The sequence below is a fragment of the Suillus plorans genome (assembly GCF_016647745.1).
Source record: "Suillus plorans strain S12 chromosome Unknown HD556scaffold_3, whole genome shotgun sequence".
In the NCBI taxonomy this organism is placed as follows: Eukaryota; Fungi; Basidiomycota; class Agaricomycetes; order Boletales; family Suillaceae; genus Suillus; species Suillus plorans.
The window spans coordinates 211578-231978 of NW_024537387.1; the positions used below are offsets into that span (position 1 = coordinate 211578).

Here is a 20401-nt window from a genome sequence, read left to right on the forward strand (position 1 = left end):
TTGTCGCTCACAAACACGGATTCAAATTATGCCTGAGTTATCTTGCGTCGATTCATGCTGCATCCTGGGCAGGCATCATGATATTCTAGATGATTCCGACCCCTCGTCTACACATTCTCAAGTTATTCGCTTTCTCATCCAGAACTCTAGTTCAGATTGATTTCGTTTACAAGCCTTCCGCTGACCATGACCTTGACAGCATGCGATGTACTTCATCTTACCGTAAAATCTCGCATCCGACTCGGGCTCCGTAGGGACGCTCCTGTTCGCTCAGCAGCCGGCCGTAGTCCAAGCCCAATATGAAACTTTAGTAACGGGTATTGCGCAGTCAGAAGGTTCAGGTTACTGACAGTGACTGTGCCGTGATTTAATCACTTTGGGAGGTATTACACTTTGGCCCATTGTAGGCTTGTAGTAGGCGCTTCAATTGAACTGCAGGCCATCCGCAAAAATGGAAGCCAGGGGATTCGATGGCTGGTTCCCTCTGTCATGTCTTTATCTCACCTACTTTTTCGCATTCTTTGGCTGACTGTTTTATTTGTATCATATATTGTAAGTCATATTGGTGCGCGTTCTGTCGGAACTTAGTGTCCGTTTGTAGGTGTGCGATTTATGATCCCCATTTGCACTTGCTCGAAGTGCCGGTCAAACGCATCGTTTTTCGACGAGGTGTCGAGTAAGAATGTCAAGAATGAAACTTCCAAGTATCGTAATAATTAAAATCTACGCTGAGCTCACCGCATTGCTTCCCACAGCATATGGAATCCCCACTATTCTCACTATGAATTTTGACACCGAACATACACCCTAACGTTGTAGCCTGTCTGTTCAATGCCCACGTGCAAATAAGGTCGGTGGCAAGAGTTCTTGTTATCCAGTGTAGATGACGGTCTCACGTGTTTCGTGCTCTGCAGACATGGCCAGATACGCAGGATTTACGGTGGCTCACATTTGTACTTCGAGTCATTAAGCAGCCGCCACACGCTTACTAGGTCTAGGCACTCGCAAGTATACCCCGCGGACGCGAAACTAGTAGGTTTGCTAGTCACTGTCTAGTATATTTCTTACAAACATGACGTTTCCATATCTTAGGTACGAAATATTAAGTCCATCACATAACGCTGCTTCTTCTGATTATCTCCAGAATCACTCGATCAATATCGTCAAGACAAGGTGACCCTTGCATTGACAGGCACCCCTTTTTTTATGTCCGACTCCTGTTTATCGGCAGAAACATCCTTCTTAATAGCGCGGTAAATGTGGGACCTAGGTGCACCACGGCATCCTGGAATGTTTGATGCGTAGAACACGTAGCGTCGAGCTTATTTTCTAGGCGGGGTTGAAGGATATGGCCAATTGGAGAAGGAATCGATCGTTTTGTACGTGCAAATGAAACCTATCAAGGAATGGTCAGTGCCCGGGGTCGGGGAGTCGTCACCGGAAAATTAGTATTTACGGATCGCCCATCATTGGTTCGTGTGAGAACATGGGTATAACGGCCTCGCAGATTTCCGTATATCATCTCTTATATCGATCAGCTCTAGTGATGTTGATTAGTCGGCATGAGTTCTTCGTGGCAAGAGACTCAAGTTGACACGTTCCCAAGCTTCAACGTGAGTGCAGGTCCTGCTATCGAGTTCAAATCGCTGACAGGCCCTCATCTCAGTACATATATGGTGCAGTCGTTTTCCATGATCAGTCTTTCGACTTAAATGGTTGATCCCTTCATGTTATCTTTCCCGATAGTTGCACTCATAACGCTTTGGGTGAGCTATGCTAGTAGAAGTTACCACGTCATCGGCAGAAACTTATGTTTGTTTTGAATATCAAGGTGTATGACTACATACTGTGCCTGCCCGATACGGCAAGTACAAATTTTGAGCGTCCGAGAGTGTTCTGATTTGTAGTCGATGCAGGTCAACTTTCTCGCCAATTCTCGATGGGGGCTCAGCACATTTCTGTATATAATTTGCAGCCACTTGCCACTTGCCTTCATGTTAGTGAATATGCTTGGTAAGTGTTGGGTACAGAATTTCATTTTTACCTCTCTCATATTGTGATGTTTCACGATCACTTTCAGTGGTTTTTCAGCCTGATGCCCCGCTCCATGTATGTGCAACCAAGTCGAAGAGTCGCAGACATTAAAATTCAACCAATCTCAATTATAGCTTTGCCGCTCTTATAATGTCGTTAATATCTGTCAGTTTGGTACTACTTCGCCGGACATGTACTGACACCATACTCTCAGATATAGGGGTAGTGACGATGACTTGTGCTGAGTGTAGGTCCAGCAATCGTGCTATTCAGCAAAGATTCTGCGTTCTAACATTTACACCGAATTCAGGCATCTTCGTGGTCAGGGCATATGCAGTATGGGAACGGGGGAGATGGTTCGCGGCATTGGAGACTTTTGCAGTTATTGTGAGACCAATGTATGAGGCTATGGTAACGAGATCTGATTCGTCTTTTGCAGGCCTATTTAGTGCCAATTACTATCAGCTTGCAACAATTTAACTCGAGAGTCTCAGGTATGTAGATATTCGGGTTGGACTCTTCGCCTGCTTGGTTCCTTACCTCTAACATACAGAGCCATGTTGGATCCCTGGCGTTACCGGACATCTGGATACGGAGACAAGCATCAGAATATATGTAGCGTTTGGCTTGCTGGCTATGGCTGAGCTGCGTTCGTATTGAGAGCTGCTGCTAACATGAGCTTTAACTGACTGCGTGCCTTTGCATAATTTCAGAAACATTCTTACTTCTGTGGTATCGCGTCATCAAAGGTCTTGGTGGCTGGGGCATGGACAACCGCCTTATGCGTGGCCTCATGAAAGATAATCTGCTGTACTGTAGCTGCGGCTTTGGTTGGTGGTTACAAACGATCTGATATATTTACTTGCTAAATCTTCCAGCTTTTTCTATCAGCGTCATTGTCTCCACAGTTTTCTTTCCAGTGAGTTAACGCATACTTTCGAAGTCACCCCGTTAACAAGAGACGTAGTTCACAGTTGGACACATGCTTTTAGAGTTTGTCCATGCTCACTTTGGATCAAATTATTGTTATTCATTCCACACAGGTTTGAGTGTGTTGTTCAAGCTCTCTTGGTCACGCGAATGCACAGGAACTTTTGGAGATCGGACCGTGCCTTTGGCAATATTCCTACAGATATCTCCCTCACAACATGGATGATAGGAGCTTTAAATTTTGCGTGACGGTGTGTTCCATTCGTCAAATCATCATGATCGTGCAGCTGACACCAAAGCGATGAAGAGACAATCTTGCTTTGAAGCGTACCTGTACAAATTTTAGATGTGACCATTGCGCAGGCGGTGAAGGCCAAAAATGGACGGACAATTCTATGAAGAAGTCGAGTCGTACTGTAACATATGGCATAGATGTTTTTGTTATATTCATGAGACTGCAATGCCTCATACCAGGTCTGGTGCGGTCATGGCGCGGTGGCCAGAGTCCTGACTCACAGGTGTGTAGTCCGCTGGTCGTAGTCCAGATAAACTACCAACTACCACCTCCCACTTGAGAGGTTTGGCCTTAAGTTTCCCCTCCACAAGTCATTGAACATCTTGACTATGAAGAATGCAATGATGCACGGGCGCCAGACACCCATTTGCAGAATATTATGCACCTTTTCAACGACATCTCCGAAATCGCCTCGCTCGATTTTGAGGACCTTCGCAAAGGGTTTCTAACGTTCGATTTCATGAGACAAGTTTTCATTATCCTTCGCCACGGCCCAAGTGGATTATGTGTGGAGCCTTTAGACAAACGAGAATGTCAATAGTTTTGGGAGATGGTCTGAGTCTCCTATGATAGTATAGTTGTAGATGAGCAAGCGTGAGAAAAATTACCCTTGAATACCTTTCAGAAGCTTCTCGATGCTGAGCGCTGAGTCCTGACTCCCTTTGCGCAGTACATCACGCTTTGACTCAGGTGGCGCATTAGTATTGTGTTTGGATGGACGTACCATGCCCGCGTAGGATCTAGACAGGGATCACCATTCTCTACACCCTCACCGTAGTCACGTCATAGGTCAAATCCCTAAATGGTCCACTTCGGTCAGTCCACTGAGGCTATGTAGTGTTTCGATTGTACGCTGCACCACCCACATCTCTCAATAGAGACCTTTGCGGATCAAAAGGCTCAACAATGGTTCCACAGTTTCGTTTCCTATATATTCAGCTCACCCGCGCTCATTTCTGTCCATCAGAGCTTTACTTTCTCCAAATCACTGGACTCCCTATTTTTGCTCGCATCATAGACTTGCATTGGTGCGCACTTTTGCTCTTAAGAACTGGTGCCAATCTAACGTATGACCTTCATAGCATCATGTGTAAATTTGTAGTACCCATTCGTACTTGCTCAAAGTGCCACCAAAACGAACCACTTTTTGACGAGAAGGAAAGGCGGCTGTCGCATATCAAGAATGAGGTACAACAATCATCTATTCTTGCAAGTCATGTGGCTCATTGCGTTCCCAACAGCGAAAGCTAACATACATGGCACCTCCCCAGGACTGCTATTCGCGGCGGTGTGTCTTCAGCAGTGAACACCCTGTCACTTGGCACGCCTGTTGGATCACTTGTAAACAAACGTCAGTGGCCAAATTTCTCTGTTATGTATAGAAAGTTGATGTATCTCGTGTTCGTAGACATGGCAAAACACGCAAGATCAAGGGTGGCTCACCTTCGTATGTTTGCCACAACTGTGCCTCATGCCCACAGCGGCATAGCTCAAGGTAGCCGCCTCATGGCGTGGGCAATGGCGTGCTTCGTCGACGGGAAATTGGTTGGTTTTCTGGGTTAACAAGATTTTCCGCAAAATAATATCTGATACTTGGTGTTTGTATACATATGCGATACCCACTGCGAAATACCATCCATTCAACTTTCAGGCTCGATTTTACTCAGATCGGCGATTGACCACTTGGCATTGTTGGCGGGTGTCTCGGGTGGCTGGTTTGGCGAATCATTGCTTTGGACTGCGTCTTAAATGTTGTTGATTAGTATGGCACCTAGGTGCCCGGGAATATTTGCAGTCAACTAATGAACACATGTATCTCTTCGGATCTGTGATGCTCTTATGCTCCACTTTCTAGCGCCAGGGTCGAATGGTACTGGGCAATCAAAGGCATACACATAACTAAAGGACCATATTGATTAGATCATATGCATGAACCCTATCATTATTTCATGACCGGGGCAGTTGCCGGCTGAGCAACGTTCCAAAAATATGTATGACACTCCACAGCTCGCAAGATGTGCACGTTATCAAGTCCAGGTCGATCCTGCGATACTACTGATGCGCTCGTCCCAGTACGTTTATGTTGCAGTTGTCATCCGTTATTAATATCAGTTGCTTTTAGCGATTAATTTCTCATGCTGCTGACAGTTGCATGTGCTCTGAGAACCAAAATGAACGACGGACAGACAGTATCATACCCGAGTCGGGTCAGATAAAGCAAACCAATCGTTTATCATCCCCATTATCACAAATGGCTTTAGGGACTCGAAATTCAACAAGATTCTGCCATACCAACAGCGACAAAAACCACACGACAGACACCTTGGCAACTTCCATCCGAGCACCACAGACACTATCTGAAATATTTCCGTTATGTTACGCGAGGCGCTTTGCTGAGCAAAATTGTCCCGAGACAGCGGGGGGAAAAGATATCAAGGGTATTTACGGACTCACCGGAAAACTTCAGGGGTCAGGCCAATTAAACTAGGTTGTCTAAGTCTCCCTGAGAGAAATGTAACGCAAGAGGCACTTATGCATCCGCAGCACCAACCATGACTGCAAAAAAATACGATCAAGCGCAAGGTACATCCTTGAATTAATACCCATGACCAATGTCAATGGCTACGCACCGGCGTTATACAGCCAAGAAAGAACTAAGAATGTGAGACGGCTGCGGCAAAGGATAGGAGCCGATGGACGTTTTCGATAGATCTCGAATCTCAATCAGAAGTCGGAAAGGCCGAACACTCAGGCCTTCTCGCGCTCGGTAGATATTGAACTGAGATTGTTCACATTGCTACACGGCAACCGTACGGCCCACGTTAGCTTTAGGATCAAGAATGGTGTAAATTCACAGGCAAGGGGTTCTACACCTGCGCTTCATCACCATATGAAGTTGTGCATGTCGGGGTGCAAATGATGGAGGCTGAGGCTAATATTTGTGAATTCCCGGAAGCGAACAATAGCATGTCACATGTAAACGAAGCGGCCCGCCGCGCGCCTGATTCAAAGGACGGCTGCAGGCGGTTCAGGGAGTACGGATTTTGAAGGACTCGGAGAAATCTTATCATCCGATGTACTAGTACCAGTGGAGGTAAGGCTTCAATTTGTACAGGATCTTGCAAAGACGCGTGCAGCCTTTGCTAAATACCCCAAACACACATGGTAACCGGCAAACGTGAGTTGTACTTCCACAGGCAAATTGTAACCGAGACGTTTCACGAAAGCGCAGACCCCATTCTTGCCTTCGGTTATCTGCGTATGTATTCCAATATCACCAGCATACAGTACTACCTAATCGACGTTTAACAATAGAAACGGTCTACATAAGTCAACCGAAGATCCGGAATTGGTTACGAAAAGGTAAATAAATGGACATTATGACGGTCCATGATGGGAAAAAATGTGTCGCAGGGGAGCAGACGTACAGGTGTTAGGATGACACCAGAAACGAGAACTGATAATAAGAAAAACAGATAAGACAAGCAGATGTGCGTTCAGAATATATTTGGGATGAATGATCTGTATTCTCGTCAGTAAATAAGGACAAGAGCTAGATGGGTAAACACTTACACTGCACTCATTCCAATCGCGAATGCCGCGACGCCCCATGCAAATGATTTTTGCCTTGGCTCGAGATGGAACCTTCCAACCCGCTTGTTTGTTGCAATTTGCCTTTCTTGCACTTCTGGTTCCTTAAACTGGAACCTAAATTCTGTACTCTCATCTTCATCATCCCTCGCTCGCTTCAATGTGTCGGTCTCCATCAACGGTGTATCTCTCTCCGCCTTCAACCGCTCAATCAACTCCTTCTGCTCGGCTATGTCCTGAGACATATTTGGGTGCGCAATTTGAATTGTCTCCGCCTCGTCTTCCACAACAGTCTCATCAGACCCCCCCGGAGTAGTAACCTCGATTATTCGCACGGCTCGCGCAGATGACTTTGGCTTGGGAGACTTGCTCGCCGGCGAGATAGGTGCCGGTGACCGACGTACCGGCGAGCGAGGCGCTGGCGATTTGGGCTTGACGGGCGATCTGGCAGGCAGGGAGGCAGGTACTGGTGCTGGACTCTTTGTCCGCGCCGAACGGCGTGGAGGAGGTAAGGTGGAAGGCGCAGGATCTGCGACCGGTACAGGAGAAGATTCCCGCCTGCGTTTGGGGGTCGGAAGTGTGATTGACGGAGCAGGAGTGGGGAGTGTACTACTTGCAGCAGGAGACGATCTTGGCACCGCTTTAGGTGTCGTTTTTGTCGAAGAACGACGGTAGGCTGCAGAGGGGTCGGGGGTGGCTTTGGCGACATGGGGAATGACGCCCCCCAAGCCATATGTGTGTGCAAATTCAGGAAGGAGAGCGACCTCGGCGCTGACCCATGTTCCTGCAAGACGCACTATGGTAGGTTCCTTAGCGGAGCCATTGTTCCCAGTGAGATCGTAGGTATCCTTTACCCAGACAGTTTCGCGACGTTCATCAGCTTCAGAAGCGGTGGGGAAGGCGGCCCGGAACATAGTAGTCAGACTGATGGCACCCGTATCAAAACGTCTCAATATGAAAGCATGGCCGCCAGGCTAGAAAAGATTGATCTATCAACTATTATCAAATTGAACTTAACCGAACGTACTGTAGGAATCTTCATGCGCCCCACCTTAGGAGGGGTCAGCTTGTGATAAGGATGAGATAATCGGCAAACGTACCAAAACCTCATGGCCATCGCGATCCAGCGACTGATATTTAACAGGAGGCAATTTAGAGAGGTCGACTAGGCGAGGGTCAGGATGTAGACAAGCATTTTAGAAAAGGACTTACGAGAAGCGATATGAGGATTCTGGTGTTTGAACGGAAGATCAGGTCGTGGTGGTAATATCGTTGGAGGCATCGTAGATGGTGACAATCTGAAGTATTGACAAGCTAGAAGAGATACAAAGTAAAGACTTGGGAAAACAGAACCGTAGCTGCAAATATAAAACGGTGTCACGTTTAAAACGCGCCGTGCGAAAATCAACACTTACCATGTGGCTGTGTAAACCTCTAGTTTCGCACTCCGCTTTTGTTCTATGCTCTTGTACATGGACCATACAGTGGTTGTGGTCGATGGCGACCATCATACTGGGACATAATGTGCTCACACTCTTGTTATCAGCCTGTTCACAATCGTGGTTACAGAATGTTATGATTTTCATCCACAAGACAAATGGCCACACCTGGTTACAGGCTTGGGCTGCCTGTAATCACTTGTGTTCATTACACGGTCTCAAATCGTTACCAAGTGGTAAGTACGGACCCACGGTAAAGTTGACTTACCTGTACATTGTGTGCCAGAAGTCGGACAACGTCGAAGTTGGGTCGTACGCGCCCAACGACGACGATTGAGTGGATAAATGATATCATTCTGCTCGTATCTGTAACTACCAACCATCTATCAATAAACCGGAAAGCGAATATGAACACCTATATACGTATACAAAGGTAACACATACGACACTGATTTTCCTGCTCCTCTGGGTAACTCACAAAATTTCAGGCCGTCCGACCAGTGCTTCCACAAGGTCCTTGATCTCCGCCCACCAAGCTGTCTTTCCTCTGCGGTTCTTCATATCTGCGTGTTGCACCATCTCCTGGACCGGCACCCATTCAAGAGCAGACCCTTGTATTGTGATAACTGCAGCACTTTCAGGCGGCGCCTGCTTCACTTTCCCAACTTGTTTATGTAGGGCATCGTGATGTTCTTCAAGGAATGCCATGCATCGCAAAGATAGACGCGCGGCACGTGCACGATCCATAGGTGATGGGACCCCACCCTGCAAGGTGTGTCCAAGGGAGGCGGAACGAGCATCGAAAAGGTTACCGCCCTCTTCCTTGAACATCTTCGTCATGACATCTGTGGTGTAGACCGTCGACGCGCACTCATTGCTGGGATACCATTTCAGCAAGTTCACTATTTGGGTTCAAAAAATAAAACCAACCGAATGACCATACGACCTTCGCTCTTGCCCTTGGCATCTAGCCCATAGCGGATCTTCAGGAACTTAACGTCCTGGCGAAGGGTGTCAAGGTTCATACCCTGCTCCGGAGTGTAGACAATGCTGGCACCAGTCTGAATAAGCACACTCATCAAATTCAGACTCTCCGGACGTCAGTAACAGATTACTCACGGCCAACGCGCCCATGGTGGCAAGGTATCCACACTTGCCACCTTGCGTCTCAACCACAAACACTCGATTCCTACTCGCACTCGCACTCTGCTTGATCGAGTCGCATGCATCAACAAGCGCGTTCAAACTTGTGTCGCTACCCAAGCTGAACTCCGTCATGGGCACGTTATTTGATATCGTAGCCGGGAGATGGGCCATTGGGATGTGGAATGCAGGGTAGTGCTTCCGCCCAGTCTCAAGGATTAGGAGCGCATTGAATGCCTCAAAACCACCGATCATCAGGAGTGCGTGGAAGTTATGTTCTTGGAAACGTGCAGCCACTGCACCGAGGTCAACATCTGGGAGGGTACGGTTTGTGCCAAGCTCAGAACCGCCACGGGAGGCCCAGGCATCAACACCCAGCCAAGAAAGCTCGTGAATGTTGTCGTCAAGCAGACCGCGGAAGCCATTGTGCACCGCAAGTGGGTGATGACCTTGCTTGATACAGTAACGTACTGCAGCTCGGGTGGCAGCATTCATACCACCAGCTGGGGCGCCCATGCTACGTAGAATGAGACCACATTTTGTGAGGCATAGTGTACAAGGACGTACTGCATGATTGCAACACGCATTCTCTGCAACAAGATATCAGATTAAGCTTGATGGAAGATGGTAAACTTACTCTGTAGTGAGGCAGTTGCTTCTCTTTGAATAGCGTCGAGGTGGCAAAGAAACCCTCCAAGCTCTGGTAAAACTCAGGGTCACGCATGGACATTGCTTTTGCGAAGTCCTTTGCGCCGATTGCATCAGCTACCGCACGGGTCATCGCCACCGCCTCCATGAGTGGCACACGGATTATTTTATTCTCCCTTACACCAATCATGTACGAAGGAGTGTCAGGCGTGGCCTCTAGGAGTGCCTTAACGGCTTCCTCGCCTTGTAGTGTCGGCTGAATCGAGCTGCAATGAATAATAATGAATGAATGAGTCACGAAGACCTACCAGAATCCGATCAAAAGCGCAAGGCCTGCCACCACGTTGGGTGTGTCCAAGAGTTGTGACACGCGTATCAAGCCCAAGACGTTCAGTAAGGACGTCTTTGACGTATTCTGCACGAATAGGCTGAAGATCCTCATCAAGCGCACCCTCGGCGACAATGACGATTGTTTTACGCTTGCCAGCTTCTCTGTGCTGTAAGGAAGGCTTGAGACAATAACAGAGATTGAAAGGAACTAAACGTACGCCACGAATGGCTTCACACATGTCATCCTCCCAGGTTCCCCCAGGGATAGTTTGAGGCGGGCGTTCAGGGATAAAAATAAAGTCTGCACCAGAACTGAACTACCATAAGCATTGTATACCGGCAGTAGTCACAACGTACCTGACGCCAGCAAGCAAGGCGAGCCAGCCGCAGTGTCTCCCCATCACCTCCAGCACAAATGCACGCGAATGACTTGCAGCAGTCGAATTAATGTTATCGATGGCTTCGCAAATACGGTGTAATGCTGTCGGTGCACCGATGGTCAGATCTGTCATGCTCATATCATTGTCAATCGAGCCAACAAGGCCAACGATCTTGAGATGTCCGTGCTTCTCTGCCTGCTCTTCTGTGATCACACCCTGAGTGAGCAGCTGTGATACGAGAGAAGGCCATTCGGAGCGAAATAGGTCCGCGCCGGTTAGGGAACCGTCACCTCCACAGACGGCAAGTGCATCAATTCCCTCTTTGATTAGGTTGCGTGCAGCAGACAGACGACCTTCTGGAGTACGAAAGGCTGCCGATCGAGCTGTTCCAATGAGGGTACCACCCTGCCGCGTAATAATCAGCATACATATGTTGTTGGGGAACATCCACATACGCACCTCAGCAAACCAACCTCTGACATCATCCCACCCCACACGAACGATATATCGACCTTTCAATGTGCGGCCATGGTGATGATCACCTGTTCCATCTCGTAGAAGGTCACCATCTCCAAAACGGAGATTTGCCATAAGATTAGTGGGTACTCCTCGATGAGCGCATTTTAGTGCAGATGCATCAGCTGGAAGGTCTGTATGCAATGAATGCGCCTGGGTGTTGCCCCTCACAAGCCCCTCGTATCCTTCCCGTACAATCCATGTTTCGCAGCCTCTGTCACATAAATGTTGGTGTAAGTTTAACACAATGCAGACGTGATGATCGGAACACACCTCAAGATGCCGATCTTGACAATGGCACGGACGACAGCATTCATACCAGCGCTGTCGCCTCCCGAAGTAAGGACTGCAAGCTTCATTTTGCCTGTGGATTGAGACATCGCGGGCGTACTAGCAGATGAAGATGGTATTTAAGGTGCGTGACGGCGATTGTGAGATATTAGTTACAATGGCCTGATCCAGTGTCGTATGGGGCTGTATCAATCAACAGTCTGGGTTGTGGCAAGCCGATCCGAGTCCAGGCCAACTATAGCTAGTAGTACGTATCGTATGATATATACGCTGAACCGACTTGCACATTTTCGGCTACTCGTATCGGCCTATTTATGTAATTTATTTCCCTGATTTATCCATCGAACGTTCATCGACGTGGGCATTTCAAGCTTGCTGTACTACAGTACCACAAACGATCTTCTTGCAGGGCTTGCGACGGCAGCCTCCTAGATCTTGTTGAATTGGTCAGGGTACTGCAACCCTCGCGCGCACCACCTGCTCTCTTCAGTGAAGAACTAAACTGCTGGCCTTCCAAGTTAGGTGACTACGAGGAGTCTTCCGCTGCAGCGTTGCCACTGTCTAAAGTTGCAGCTGTACGGGCTCAGAGCGTGTCGCAGCATGAGGACATGTAGGAAATCGCCAGTCTGTATGAAGTCTGCGCAGACTCCGCGCCAAACTCTAGGTACACCTCTGGGGAGATGTCTATGATCGGAGTTCCGCGCGGTCAAAGGTCTGTCTTCATCATTACAACCACCCTGCCGTCTACGTTCAGCCACCATCACGCATTCCGCCATCTATGTCAACTGTCTTACTAATCTTGTCATCCTTGTCAGCTTTTCGTCATGGTTCTAGTCAAGGACATGGTAGCCGTAGACTGGGCTCTGCACAAACGACATGGAGTTGGCAGGCGGGTAGGAAATAAAAAACGCAGAGGAAATAGCAGACATACAGGTAAGTATGAAAGACTCGCATGCATCATCGAGGTATAATAGGCAGGCGGTATGGAAATGATAACGACATCGTGCGGCAGCCTTGACAGACTTCCTGGCACTTTCTGAATCCAAGCAACCCACGGACAGGACACAAACTTGCATCCAGTTTGCATAGACCTCATACAGACTGACCAAATCCCGCACTTTCTGGTTGTATGTAGGCGCCGCCACTGCGTGCGGTACCACTCTCGTATACTGTCAGCGTCATCTCCATCTCTTCATACGGATGGGTTGGTTCACGCGGTTGGGAGCATTCCAACATGCTTTTCGAGCCAGGATGCTGCCAGCTGCATAGTGTCATAGATCGAACGTTACGCGGATGGTCAGCATGCATGGTTTCATTTATCTGAATGGTGCTCAACATAGCCCAAGTCCAGCAGCAGATGCCGGTTTGCGATCGAGTTTCACTTGATACCTGAGCACAGGACTTTGGTGGTCGGTTTGGGAAGTCCGTTGAATTGAAATCAGGATGCGATGCCTCCGGACTCAGAAGGTCATAGTTAAACGTTAAGGCGCCAAAGATGCTTTAATTGGATGTTACGATTGATGAGGTCTGGGTATTGAATAGTAACTTAGGGATTGTTCGGCAATCCCAGTAAAATTGATAATCCGGAGGATGCGTGATGCTACGATTCAATATTCAGTGCGCAACGACATTGGGATCCATGACTGCAGACATCTTCGCGGTCAGATCAAGACGAAAAGCAATTGAGGCTAGAAATTAAACATGCGGAGTATGAAAGCGTTCATCAATCTAATTCAAGGTTCGAACGTTCAAGTTTGAAGCGCTAACACTCCGTGGACGCGACCCCGTACAATGCGAGGCCCGCCTGCACAACTTGAATATCGTGGGTCGAGCGTTCAACGTTAAGTATTCGCGAATACGTCAGCGTGCAATTTGATCATTGTGCAATATTTATATGCATGACCTCGCTTCTGAAATTTCAACTCGGATCCGAGTAACGGTCCTTCCTTCTCGGCATCTCTCTACTGTCCAGTATCCCTTTCCACTATCTGTTGATCATGGCAGTGGGCAAACTCTCCTTTACAGCTCGGTACGCTCGTCAGATCATTCACGAGAGCATTTCTCGCCAACTCTGTACTCTCCACGAGTCTCACAATACAGAACTACCTATTCATCTCTCAGGTCTAGGTGGTACGAACGATACGTTGTCCGGCGCCAACCGTCCTTCTGAAGAAGGAGCTCATCTGGATGACAGCATTCCTCTGAATGTCAAATTCTGTATTATTGGTGCTGGAGTAGCTGGGTTATATATCGCCATGATTCTGAAAGAACTTGGTATACAGTTCGATCTCGTGGAGGCCTCGGACCGTGCTGGGGGACGTTTCTATACCCATAGATTCAGTGAGACTCCCCATGACTACTATGACGTAGGGGCTATGCGTTGGTCAGAATTTCCGATGATGAAAAAGTAAGCAGGGCATTTTAGTTCTGAACACAATTCTAACATGGACACCAGAGCACTTGCTCTATTCGAAGATTTGGATGTTCCCTTGGTTCCCTATTACGTGAATGGTAAGAATACTCCGATGATGTTCAATAGCATCTTGGGCCCACCTATGCACTCTTCGGAATTCGACCCATACAAGTTTAGTGTCACGAATGGTGGCATGGTCCCAGACGAGTATGAGGCCGTTCTGTTCTCTTACACGAGCGGGGCGCTGATATTTAAGGTTAGGTTTGTGGCTACTGGAGTTCAGAAAATCCTCGAGCAGGCGTCAGCACCCTACCTGCAGCTTTTGAGGGAAGACTTCGAACAAGGTTTCCAAAGACTCATGGAGGTAGACGACTACTCCATCAGAGAATACTTGCGCGTGTACATGTGAGTTGGTGCTCCATAATTCTCCATCGTTTATGTTAAATGCCCATTAGGCAGCTTGATTATCATACCAGTCAATGGCTAGAGACATATATTGCGTACGAGGTGCTTTGACTCCACCGCGATTCCTACTAACGTTTATATCAGCCCCAGCGACTTCTTTGACCAATCTTTTACCGAGTTTGTCATTATGAGCTCAGACTTCCACGATCGGGAGGACTATGGATGGAAGTGCATAGACGGCGGCTCGTCAGTTGCAATTTCTGCCATGCTGAACAGGATTGCCCCCCATACACCTGAATATTGCACTACGGCCACTCGCATCGCTTTGAATCGAACTCATGCGAAAGTGGAAGTCAAATTCGTCACTCCATCGGGTCAATCATCCATCCGTCAGTATGACTCGGTTTTTAACACCACTCCCTTAAGTTGCTCACAAAACATGGACCTCGTTGACGCCGGGTTGCACCCTACACAAAGAGACGCCTTGCGTTGTTTGCGATACGATACATCCTGCAAGGTCGCAATAAAGTTCAAGACCCCATGGTGGATTACACGGTGCGACATAACAGAGGGTGGTATATCGTTCGGTGATATCCCAATCCGCACATGTTGTTATCCATCCCATAGTATTCACGATGACCCGAAGAAGCCAGCCGTGCTTATCGCATCATATACAATTGGTCAGGATGCTCAACGCATGGGGACCCTGATTAACCGGGACTCGCCCTTTGGGGAGTCACGGCTCAAGGAAGTCGTATTGCGAGACCTTGCACGTTTACACGCCAGATCTGGGATTACCTACGACTTTTTGGCAGCACAGTACATCACGCATCACGCATATAATTGGAGAGATAACCCATTCTCCGGTGGGGCATTTGCGATATTTGCGCCAGGACAGTTCAGGCACATGTACCCGTACCTCACGCGTCCTGCTGCTGACGGTAGATTGCACTTTGCGGGGGAGGCCTCGAGTGCGCATCATGCATGGGTTGTGGGTGCGCTTGAGTCGGCGCAACGAGCTGTCATACTCTCGCTACTGAGGTTCGGACGGCGGGACTTGGCAAAGAAGGTGGAAGAACGCTGGGGGCCTTCGTCCGAGCTAGATTGGGAAGGACAGGAAACCGCATATGTGCAGGTGATGCTTGGTCGCCTGGAACCAAATTGTATAGCCAAGATGAAAACCCCAGAGAGCTACATCGACCCAGATGAGTATCATGATTTCGAGGACGATAAGTCTAGTACTTCCGTTACCAATGAGCCTGACAGTGACAAGTTATCTGTGCGATCTGGAAGATGTTGCATAGCATGATAGGTCTTGTGAGAATATTTCCGAGTCCCTGATGCCCTCGAGTTGATATAAATAAAATATTACACTCATTGTTGTGATGATAGTGCAGCTCCTGCCAATATGATCGTGACAATGACCAACGTTACTTGCACGATATCAAACCAATGTGCCGATAATGCGAACCTAAGAGAATAAACAGGTGCGACCTTGTGCAATTAGATAAGCCAACGTATAAGTGGCGATAAGTAGTATACATAAGATGATCCAGGGAGATGGAAGTGTACATAAGTAGGTGGCTATTATGTAGGCGGTACGCGCGTAACCTTTAAGATATTCAATAATAATAATAATAATAATAATAAGTACAAGTGTTGTCCCTCCGCCCGCAATTTCAATAAATACGCGTCAACCATATAGTATACACAGCTCGCTCCCAGCTTGCAAGACCGCGTAAGAGCCGGCGATACCGATGTCGAGGAAAAACTCGACCGTAGACACACTGAAGCATGTGGAGAAGCCCATGATTTGGGAAAGGACCTGAAGGTTGTGGTCAGGCGATGCGAGGGTGGGAGGAAAGGAAATAGACTTGCAGCAGCCGCGGCCATGTTCATGTCTGTTTTTCTGAGATCTGCAAGGGAGTTGCCCACTGCGAGGATTGTAAGACCAGTCACTACATCCAAGAGTCCAAATGCGGAACCAAATATCTGTGTAGATTAATCTGTTAGTATGATGATATGTGCAGGGTGTATGAACGACAGCAGCAAGATGCTAATTGAAGGGAACAGACCTGCAACAACATTGATAACCACTTCCGTGATTGCCATAATCCATGCGATCGCAATTAAGAGGCTCATACTACACCACGCTATACGTTCAACAGGGTGGCTTATAAACAAGAACAATAAAGTTGTCAATCGTAGCTGGGAGCTGATAAACACAAGCTCGGATACCAATCCAATGGCTGGAATAACGAGATGGAGAGGCAAGTGACTTCGACAACAGATGGTCTTTTGGGGCAGGCTTGAAGTAGGCCGAAGTACTTATATAATTAGGGAGAGGTAGCACGGCACAAGAGACCGATGTTATCATTGGTGTTGCGGCCACTGCTGGTTGGACACGGTAAATCACAAGGTCGGTGTCATCAGAACAAGGTAGTATCGCCTCAGTCATGAATGAGCTGCTTGCAAGCAATATCATCACTACAGTCCGGGATAAGCTCGTTCGTTAGCGCTGCGCCAAGTTTCAGTACTAGGCAGCTAGTCCGTTCAATGGGTACCTTCGTACGCGGCACAAAAGGATTGTCCGTCAACCACGCAGCCTGACGCTACCTTCGAAAGCCTTTGCCGCGCAGTGAGAAACCGGTAACTGATATAATGGAAGAATATCCAATTAAACGGTCCTCAGAACGATTCGGAACGACGGATGAAAGTTTAAACGCCTGAGCTGGAAACAGTGAGAAAGCTAATGCCCGGTAAACCTTACGGTATATACAATTAGGACCGTCCGTCCCACGTTTCGGAATGCTTCCGGAGTTTATAGGAACGGAACTTCGTATGTACAGGAAATTTGGAAAGGACCATCCGTCCCGTCCGTACTGTCTGGAAGATGTAGGAAATGGCCGGTCTGTGACAAGTCTGCGCACGCCGCAGACTCCGCCCAAAGCCTGGGGGACATGTCTGGGTGTTGTAACGGGAAGGACTGCAAGGGGAACCAAGGCCAGACCTCTATAGCGGGAGGCTATGGCTCTATCTATGCAGGACCGACTACCACACGCCGCAGGACTACCGACTACGAGCCAGGACTCCTGCTCCTGCGCCAGGACCCCGCTACTACTAGTGTGTTTTGTCGGCAAGTTCGGGGTTGTCTGTTCTGAACTTCTGACATCATCCCATCAGTACTCCCACCACGATCTACGTCAGCCACTGTGACACTGATCACATCAGCTACCCCCGTCAGTGGGGCAGACAAACATAGACTTCCCGGCACTCTCCAGACAGACCTTCCCCCAGACTTTGACACGGAGTCTGTGACTTGTCTGTATAGACCTCACGCGAGGACGTTCCTAAAATGGCCGGTCTTGGTATAAGTCTATGTCTGGGTACAAGTCTTGGTACAGGTGGCGATGCTCTGACGACGCCGGCACTCCTACGAGCATGGCTGACATCACATACCCGCCTTTCCCACCAGTCACATCACGCTTCACCCGCCACCGCCACCACCAGGGGCTGCATACCAACGCATGGGCCATGGACATCACGTCCAGAAAAGGGGGGAAGGAGCGCGATGTGAATAAGGTAAGCCAGGAGAGAGAAGGAAGACGAGGAGTGGGCTTATTCACCTCACGCAGACTGGCCAAATCCCGCACTCTTCAATTCTCACCAGGCAGCACAACGCCCTGCGCGCTCCTGCACACTGCTCATCGTCATTTATCGCGTTCGTTCAAATCAACTATCAATCTCCTCTACCCAGGGCTAACAACTTCTACCTTAGGTGGAGGCGGTTCTGGTGCATTGTACCTTCTCAAGGGACGTCCTTGTTCACTCGTCTATGAATTCCTTCGCGCGCTGCCCACCTCAGAAAAAGTATCAGCGGCATCATCACCAAACGCTAGCAGCAGCCGGATACAGTTTTGCGCGAGATAGTGGCAGGCCTGGAAGCCGTTATGGATGGCGCAAAAAAGGTTCACCAGCAACTAGTTGAAAAAAAGGACAGCATCTCGCAGTCGATGTCTCTGTACAAGGGTGTCTGTTGTGTCGCGTCTCTGGCGCTTGCCACCCCAAACTATGCCCCAGATTTTCTACCATTGTCTCCCAGAATCTGACCACCAACTGCCATCGGAGCTACGGGCGCCCCTGCTGCTGACTGGAGCATGCCGACGATGGAGGGAGGTTGCTGTCGACATGCCCAGTTTATGGAGCACAAAGTTCCTGATTCGGCAAGTCATACCCGCCAAACACTGCCGACCTGCAGTAAAGGGTCGCGGTATGCTACGACTATCGTGGCCGAACCCGAGCATAGAACCACGGTGTTACCGGCATCCGTGTGTTTACCTAGCTTCGTCCATGGGAAACTGGCCACTACTAGATGGTCCCACGAGTCCGTGTGTCCCAAGAGTCCGCGCATTGACTCTAGCACACGCAATTCTGCACGGAATCCTTATCCATGATAGATCTAGATTCCCCAAACATAATACACACTGCTATATATTTTCTTTGAAGAAAATCGAAGTAGATCTCGTCCCATGGGCAACTTATCAGTGCTGGAGGCTACTTTTGTGCATATAAGGCTCGCTCTAAAGGTCAGATCACCACAAAAAATTGTGGAATATGGTACAATGGTTATACACGATAAGAGAATACTAAAACAAATGTCTCCGGGGCCACTTGTCAGGATCATCTGCAATAAAAGAAATATGCCCCAGACGTGACAGTCTACCCAAAGCGTTACTGTAAATCGAAACTCCGCAATTAAGTACACTGCGCACGAGCTCACAACACACTGTACAAACGGGCGGAGTGTGAAAAGGCATTGCGGCAGACGTGTGACATGGTGTGACAAAGTGCGCGAACTCTAGGGAAAATGCACTTTTCTGCGCGGTAACTCTCCGCTGGACTCAACACGTCGATTTTCGAAAAGAAAACTAGCAGACGTTGTACTTTCGATGTCACGCTGTTGAACTGTCAAAGAATTAATTTTGTTTGCTTGTGCGATGTGGAGTAATAAATGTTTTGCCAAAAATGCGCGGACTCCCGTGGACATCTAGTATTAGTTGGTTTGTCGGGTTAACAAGATCATCTGCAAAATAATATCTGGCAAATGGCATTCCGTATCATTGACACTTTCTACGAAATACAAAAAGTTGCATCTTCCGGATGTGTTGAACGTTCGTGATTGACCGGGACTATTCATCGAATAGCCCTCTTGTACTGCCCCAATGCATCAACGCTGAACAGGCATCGTCTTGAATAGTACTACTGTTGACGTGTTACATGGCTATGAGATCTAGGCGTCCAAAAATATTTGATGCAGCCAAGATGCAGCACATGTACGAGGAAGAGATGTATCACATGGGGCTTGCAAGTTGTACGTACAGGATTATTTCTTGACCGAAGTCATGTCCGACGGTGACTCCGACCTGCAGGCTGCAGCTGTTTGATGCAGCCAAAAGCGGGCGAGGCGCGTCTAGCGGGCGAGGCCAGTTGAAGAGTCCAGTGCGGGGTGGGACACAGGTGGAAAATTCTGGGGAAGGTCAAGATACGTAGAGCGAGGTTCGAAAGGACTTCACCTGGCCGCGTGTCTCCAGCTTACTCCGGACAATGGTCCGAGCTCCGATCAGCTTTTGTTGTAGTCCTACTCAAGTACTACTTAGTGCCGGCAGCTACAATTTTTTTGACTCGTCCGTAGGGCCGAATCCCTCATCGCTATCGAGTCCCATATGGCACTTGGCTATTATGGATGATGCGAACACCGCTATCCTAGATATTCGTGGACAATATTCGGGTATCCGATCAGTCTTTGGTACTAAGTTTACACATGGGATATGGGGCGCGATCTGCGACATGAACGGGTTCTCAGACCCAGAGCATGGAACGGAGACCAACGGTAACATACTGTACAGTATGGGTCCTGCATGTTTGATATCTTATAAGTAGCGACCTGAAGTGAGGTTGACTCATTCAAGTCAGTATGAATGCGTTT

The 20401-nt window shown here is 48.3% G+C and overlaps 8 protein-coding genes across 8 annotated transcripts; 5 read left to right on the plus strand and 3 right to left on the minus strand.

The window, feature by feature from the left end:
• The first annotated feature begins 1084 nt into the window (after positions 1 to 1084).
• HD556DRAFT_478143 (uncharacterized protein) lies at positions 1085 to 3454 on the plus strand. Its single transcript, XM_041310721.1, has 16 exons — positions 1085 to 1613; positions 1667 to 1676; positions 1747 to 1766; positions 1832 to 1864; positions 1917 to 2013; positions 2081 to 2109; positions 2169 to 2199; positions 2249 to 2281; positions 2345 to 2421; positions 2474 to 2528; positions 2588 to 2683; positions 2748 to 2864; positions 2913 to 2953; positions 3002 to 3027; positions 3078 to 3215; positions 3272 to 3454. Exons 1-15 carry the CDS (start codon positions 1563 to 1565, stop codon positions 3211 to 3213), a joined length of 852 nt encoding a protein of 283 aa, XP_041166379.1. The 5' UTR covers positions 1085 to 1562; the 3' UTR covers positions 3214 to 3215; positions 3272 to 3454.
• A 380-nt stretch (positions 3455 to 3834) lies between these two features.
• Positions 3835 to 5085, plus strand: HD556DRAFT_478026 (uncharacterized protein). Its single transcript, XM_041310720.1, has 6 exons — positions 3835 to 3992; positions 4049 to 4107; positions 4178 to 4287; positions 4342 to 4447; positions 4501 to 4610; positions 4668 to 5085. The coding sequence occupies exons 1-6, from the start codon at positions 3974 to 3976 to the stop codon at positions 4756 to 4758; spliced, it is 495 nt and encodes a 164-aa protein (XP_041166380.1). The 5' UTR covers positions 3835 to 3973; the 3' UTR covers positions 4759 to 5085.
• A 1390-nt stretch (positions 5086 to 6475) lies between these two features.
• On the minus strand, positions 6476 to 8240 carry HD556DRAFT_1326151 (uncharacterized protein). The gene is made up of 5 exons (XM_041301538.1): positions 8063 to 8240; positions 7951 to 8015; positions 7878 to 7901; positions 6833 to 7824; positions 6476 to 6781 (listed from the first exon to the last, which is right to left on the minus strand). Exons 1-5 carry the CDS (start codon positions 8130 to 8132, stop codon positions 6757 to 6759), a joined length of 1176 nt encoding a protein of 391 aa, XP_041166381.1. The 5' UTR covers positions 8133 to 8240; the 3' UTR covers positions 6476 to 6756.
• A 64-nt stretch (positions 8241 to 8304) lies between these two features.
• HD556DRAFT_1326157 (phosphofructokinase domain-containing protein) lies at positions 8305 to 11948 on the minus strand. Its single transcript, XM_041301539.1, has 11 exons — positions 11580 to 11948; positions 11250 to 11520; positions 10768 to 11195; positions 10629 to 10722; positions 10389 to 10577; positions 10070 to 10336; positions 10000 to 10022; positions 9409 to 9949; positions 9220 to 9350; positions 8576 to 9166; positions 8305 to 8525 (listed from the first exon to the last, which is right to left on the minus strand). Exons 1-10 carry the CDS (start codon positions 11684 to 11686, stop codon positions 8764 to 8766), a joined length of 2454 nt encoding a protein of 817 aa, XP_041166382.1. The 5' UTR covers positions 11687 to 11948; the 3' UTR covers positions 8305 to 8525; positions 8576 to 8763.
• A 1375-nt stretch (positions 11949 to 13323) lies between these two features.
• Positions 13324 to 15902, plus strand: HD556DRAFT_1283008 (uncharacterized protein). The gene is made up of 5 exons (XM_041299308.1): positions 13324 to 14004; positions 14053 to 14217; positions 14272 to 14415; positions 14466 to 14510; positions 14560 to 15902. The coding sequence occupies exons 1-5, from the start codon at positions 13595 to 13597 to the stop codon at positions 15722 to 15724; spliced, it is 1929 nt and encodes a 642-aa protein (XP_041166383.1). The 5' UTR covers positions 13324 to 13594; the 3' UTR covers positions 15725 to 15902.
• On the minus strand, positions 15864 to 16792 carry HD556DRAFT_478795 (uncharacterized protein). Its single transcript, XM_041310722.1, has 3 exons — positions 16491 to 16792; positions 16290 to 16407; positions 15864 to 16240 (listed from the first exon to the last, which is right to left on the minus strand). The coding sequence occupies exons 1-3, from the start codon at positions 16555 to 16557 to the stop codon at positions 16003 to 16005; spliced, it is 423 nt and encodes a 140-aa protein (XP_041166384.1). The 5' UTR covers positions 16558 to 16792; the 3' UTR covers positions 15864 to 16002.
• A 583-nt stretch (positions 16793 to 17375) lies between these two features.
• On the plus strand, positions 17376 to 18254 carry HD556DRAFT_1436947 (uncharacterized protein; the record flags this gene model as incomplete). The annotated part of the gene is made up of 4 exons (XM_041305627.1): positions 17376 to 17538; positions 17599 to 17729; positions 17791 to 17997; positions 18051 to 18254. 4 exons carry the CDS (start codon positions 17376 to 17378, stop codon positions 18252 to 18254), a joined length of 705 nt encoding a protein of 234 aa, XP_041166385.1.
• Positions 18110 to 19095, plus strand: HD556DRAFT_478845 (uncharacterized protein). Its single transcript, XM_041310723.1, has 2 exons — positions 18110 to 18136; positions 18194 to 19095. Exon 2 carries the CDS (start codon positions 18487 to 18489, stop codon positions 18985 to 18987), a length of 501 nt encoding a protein of 166 aa, XP_041166386.1. The 5' UTR covers positions 18110 to 18136; positions 18194 to 18486; the 3' UTR covers positions 18988 to 19095.
• The last annotated feature ends 1306 nt before the right edge of the window (positions 19096 to 20401 follow it).